Source organism: Nanorana parkeri, unplaced genomic scaffold, assembly GCF_000935625.1.
Source record: "Nanorana parkeri isolate BGI_ZX_2015 unplaced genomic scaffold, ASM93562v1 scaffold2010, whole genome shotgun sequence".
In the NCBI taxonomy this organism is placed as follows: Eukaryota; Metazoa; Chordata; class Amphibia; order Anura; family Dicroglossidae; genus Nanorana; species Nanorana parkeri.
Window position 1 is genome coordinate 40564 of NW_017308278.1, and position 4888 is coordinate 45451.

A 4888-nucleotide genomic window follows, 5' to 3' on the forward strand; every position below is an offset into this window, starting at 1 on the left:
GTTAGTTTAATTTGTATTGAGATTTTAGTCCATCCTGGGAGCGAGCTTGGAGTGGTGGCTACTTTACAACACACAGAGGGACCATGGGGAACAAAAGTAGTCACCCTCCAGAAGGAAGGACAGTGTCAGCACCAATTCAGAGATGATTTGAGGATCCACAGCCGAGTCATACACAAATAAGATACATTCTTATTAGTTAGGATACTTGAATGCATTTTTAAGAATTAATTACTGGGTTTAGTGTCACTTTAAAATAATCAAATGATATCATATGAAATGTAACCTTCCAAGTTTTAAGACAAATATTGTTTGTAAAATAATCAAATGTACTTAGAAGTTTACATTTCATATTATTCTGGTACTGTTGTGTATTATCTGAATGAGCAACTTGGTAGAAAACAAAGGCTATTATTTATGGAACAACCATTCAAACCATCGCTATTAATGTAGACTTAAACTCTAACATAATGACATTTAAAGAAGCGTGTATTGTAAACAATTGTTTTGTTTTTGATTTTATGAAACCTTTTTTTTTTAATTCTCAGTACTCCTTCATCCTATTTACAGACACTTCCTGTCCACATGAATGCACTCAAGCGATTGATGAATGACATTTCTCAGGTGGGTTTCCTGGTGGTGACAACAGTGGATCATGACTGCGTAATGTGTGTTGATATAGCCACTTGTAGTCTCCATTGGAAGCTTTTGCGATGCAGAAGCACAGCTGGGAGGAAAGTGTTATCATTGTTGCCCCCCCTTAGCAGGAAGTGCCTAAACTGCGGCCTTCATGGCAGGAGCACTAGGTATTATTTTAAGGAAAGCTGCATTATATGCAATGGTGCAGATATTTTCATCCATGCATTTGTGGGGTTCTGTTTATAAAAATGCAGCCTTCCTATGCTTGCCCACATTAATCATACATACACTCACTGATCTTTCTAGATGAGTCTGTTCTACATATTGAAGTTTTTGTTTTTACATCTGGGATCACTGCATACATTCTGCACAGTAGTGCTACCATAGAAGTGACGTGATCCATTTCTGTGGATTTCAGTGCTCCACCACTAGATGGCGGTGATGTCCGCAGTCACGGCTAATAGGGAGGGATTGTAAACGGAATGAATAAGTGTGAGCACTGTTTCCAGCCGGAGTGTTCACCGCAGCGCACACACCACTCAAGTCATGTGATGACAGCGGCTGCCTAGCTGTTCTGTTAGTCTTGGGTTGGTCATCATGTTGCTGGTTTTAAGTGACGAACACCGCGAACATCTGCGGATCCTCACACAAGTGGAGAGCTCAGGTTAGTCACATGACCGGCGAGGTGCTGAACAGAATGCTGGGTGGGCTCCTGCTGTAAAAAGCCGGGGATAAGGATGACAGCAGTGCTGAGTCTGAGCTGCCTGTGCTCTGTGTACTGCGGGCTTCCACCCAACCTTTGAAATTAATTAGAAGGGAGATTGAAAATACACTGCATATAGCATTGGTGTCGTTGGATACAATAATAACCCTCAGCATTGTTGTCATTGGATGCGATAATAACCCCCAGCTCTGGTGTCATTGGACGCAATAATAACCCCCAGCTCTGGTGTCATTGGACGCAATAATAACCCCCAGCTCTGGTGTCATTGGACGCAATAATAACCCCCAGCACTGGTGCCATTGGAGGCAATAATAACCCCCAGCACTGGTGCCATTGGAGGCAATCATAACCCCCAGCACTGGTGCCATTGGGGGTAATAATAACCCCCAGCACTGGTGCAATTGGAGGCAATAATAACCCCCAACTAGGGATGTTCAGATACCAAGCACCGTACTTGGTACAAGTACAGATACTTTTCCAGCTCCATTGAAAGACTATACTGGGATATGTGCATCACTGTTTTCATGTATGATTTGAGATTTATATTAGGGATGCACCAATACCGTTTTTCCAGACCAATTACAAGTACCGATACTTGTCCTCACAGGTACAATTATTGATACATTTTTGTTTATTGTCATGTGACAGTTTTTCTAAAACAATACAGACTAATGATTTCAGGACAGTGGTGGGGCCCAGTGGCAGCTGTAACCCTGGTATCTGGTAGTTCTCGTGAAAATGCCAAGTATCTGAACTGGTATATGTGCATCCCTACTACCAACATTTGGAATGTGAGATTGCTCATGGGGAGCTATAAGACTTTTGCTTGTTTATATACATCTATAAAGCATCCTAATACATGTGTATTGATTGTTACAGTGGTTGGAGAGTTTGGCAGAATTGCTATTGAATTTTTACGGAAGGGATCCAATCCAAAAGTATATGAAAGTGCTGCAAGTAAGTCATGGAAATGTCACTATATTGGCAGGGGGGAGGGAATCCGCTTGATTTGCTGTGTCTGTCTGTTTGTAGACAGTAGAAAGGTATCATGGCACACTCACAAGTCAGCATGTAAAACAACTTGTCTCACCACTAAGGATAATAACAGAGGTTTGGATACACGTCTTCTGCAGAGGATGTGAAAGCCGCACTGCCGCGCCAAGGCACCTCTTATAGTGCGGTCCTAACTCTAAACTATGAGAGTCTCCATCTTGGAGCACAAGGGTGACTGCATAGTGGGGCTGCAACTATTGATTATTTTCCTAATTGATTAGTTGGACGATTATTTTTTAGATTTATCAAATAAGACATAAAAAAATACCATCCTTAATTTAAAATAAAATACATAAATGCAGTGTTACAAACAAAATGTACTTCAGAATAATACTGCATGCACTATTTTTTGCAATCAGACTGCACTGGAATGCACAGCATTGCGGTACTCTGTGTTTCAGTGCAGGTGATCACACTGTGGGTGAGAGGCGCTTTTGGGGTGCCATTGAAATGAATGGCACTGCAACGCACCTCTTGCAGCAGATTTTCAGGCTGAAACCTTTTTCCCACCTTTTGTATGTTTAAAAAAAAAAAATTGTATTGTAAGCACATGGCGCTTGAATAGCTTCACCCAGAAATGACAGCTGGCAGTGGCAATATTCCGCAGAGGGCAACTGAATATAAATACAGCAGGTAGTGGGCTCATGCAATAGCCAGCCTGCTATCTGCCATTTTAAATTGCAATAGCAGTCTGGCTATTGTACCCGCCCACTGTGCCCTCCTCCCAGCGTGGAGGAGAGAGCTAGGGGTCCAACCAACTAATCGATAATGAGAATAGTTGACAACTATTCTCATCGTTTAGTTGCTTGCAGCCCTAATGCATAGCACTCTGCTTGAGAAAGGAGTCAGTCTAAAACAGGATATCAGGGCCAGTGCTCAGGGGAACACCTGATTCTGCAGGAAACTAAAACTTTTAAACATCAAGAAGCAGCATCCATTGTAAGGGATTTCATCAAAATTTGAAATTTGTTTAAAATCCTTTTGACATTAATATCACATTAAGCCTCACCTACATGAATACGTAATACTAAAGCGAGCTCCTAACACTTAAAGGAAAACTATGAGGTGAGTGAATTTCACTCATCCTCATAGTTGGAGCCGACGTGTGACAATGAAACTATAACAGGTCGGCTCATTAGATCGGGAAGTGAGTGAACACATACTGTGCTCATACTGTGCCCAATCATCTCCCTGCAGAGAGCCGTGACTGTCAGTCACCACTCTCTGAAAAAAGTGATAACGTTATTAAAATGATAACCTAAATAAAAAATTGAAACCAACCCTGCCTTGTGCGCCCTGAGTCCTTCCCGCCATTCTACTGAGTGCTATATTGTGGTTGCCAAGTGGCAGCACTCTCGAACACGCACAATGTGCATTAAAGGGTAAGTTCACTTTCCCAAGTAATTTGAGTGAAATGGAATTACCCACCCAAATCTGCAGGGGCAGCTGCTCTATAGACCTGTTCTCAGCACTTCATATCCTAAAAGACCTTTCCCAATACTTAATTCAAAAAAAGTACAATCCCCTTTAAACAAGAAATCCCTAAAAGTGGAGATGGTCTGATAAATGGATCACAATGCGTAATATAATATAACAAAGTTTAATGATGCTAATATATATAAAGACACCTATAACAAGACATTTAAAACCAATTAAAATGCTTCCCTAGAATCACCTGAATGTAAAGATACGGGTATTGAACATTTGAATCTCCTATGGGGTAGGAAGTCTCTGATGTGAGTAAAAAAAGGAGATATATCACCCAAATAGAAAAACGGAGCTGTACTCACATTGTACGCAGCCGGTAAAAAGTAATCCTGGTTAGATCCCACAACGATACATGCATGTAGTTGTTTATGGAAAGAGAGTATCCTTATGAAACAATGTCACTGAATGGGATCTATTTCATTGGTAAACTTAGACTCCCACCGCTGTCCGAGACGCAGGGTTATCACCCCAAAAGCAAGGAACGGCCATGGGGACAAAGTGCGCACCCTCCTACGCTAACCTTTATTTAGGAGGCTGGGAACAGGACTTGTTGGGCAGGGAGGACTTGTCTATGTACCTGTGCCATGTTTTAGCGTGGCACAGGTACATAGATGATATCCTAGTACTATGGACAGGAGGTGCGGATCTATTAAGGGATTTTGTGGACATCTTAAATTTTAATGATTTCAATTTGAGATTTACGCTAACCTTTGATGGTGATAGGCTACCCTTTTTAGACATCTTAATATGCAAGAATGCGAAAGGGGTCCTCTATACCAGCCTATATAGGAAAGATACGGCAGGTAATGCCATCCTCGAAGCTAGCAGTGCCCACCCACAAAATTTGAAGAACAGTATCCCATATGGCCAGTATTTAAGGATCAGAAGGAACTGCACTATGGACATTGACTTTGAAAGGGAGGCTCAGAATCTAAGGATGAGGTTACGGGCCAGGGGCTATCCAAACAAAACACTTAAAAAGGAAGA

At 41.7% G+C, this 4888-nt stretch overlaps 1 protein-coding gene across 2 annotated transcripts in view; it reads left to right on the forward strand.

Moving 5' to 3' along the window:
• The first annotated feature begins 1150 nt into the window (after positions 1–1150).
• COMMD2 (COMM domain containing 2) overlaps positions 1151–4888 on the forward strand; it is a 13370-nt gene continuing 9632 nt past the window's right edge. The window contains exons 1-2 of one of the 2 annotated variants that reach the window (XM_018572378.1): positions 1151–1300; positions 2240–2317. In XM_018572378.1, coding sequence (XP_018427880.1) covers positions 1234–1300; positions 2240–2317 — 145 coding nt within the window. In that variant the 5' untranslated portion in view covers positions 1151–1233. Of the gene's footprint in view, positions 1301–2234; positions 2318–4888 lie in introns of both variants that reach the window. The other variant, XM_018572379.1, reaches the window with a different exon arrangement.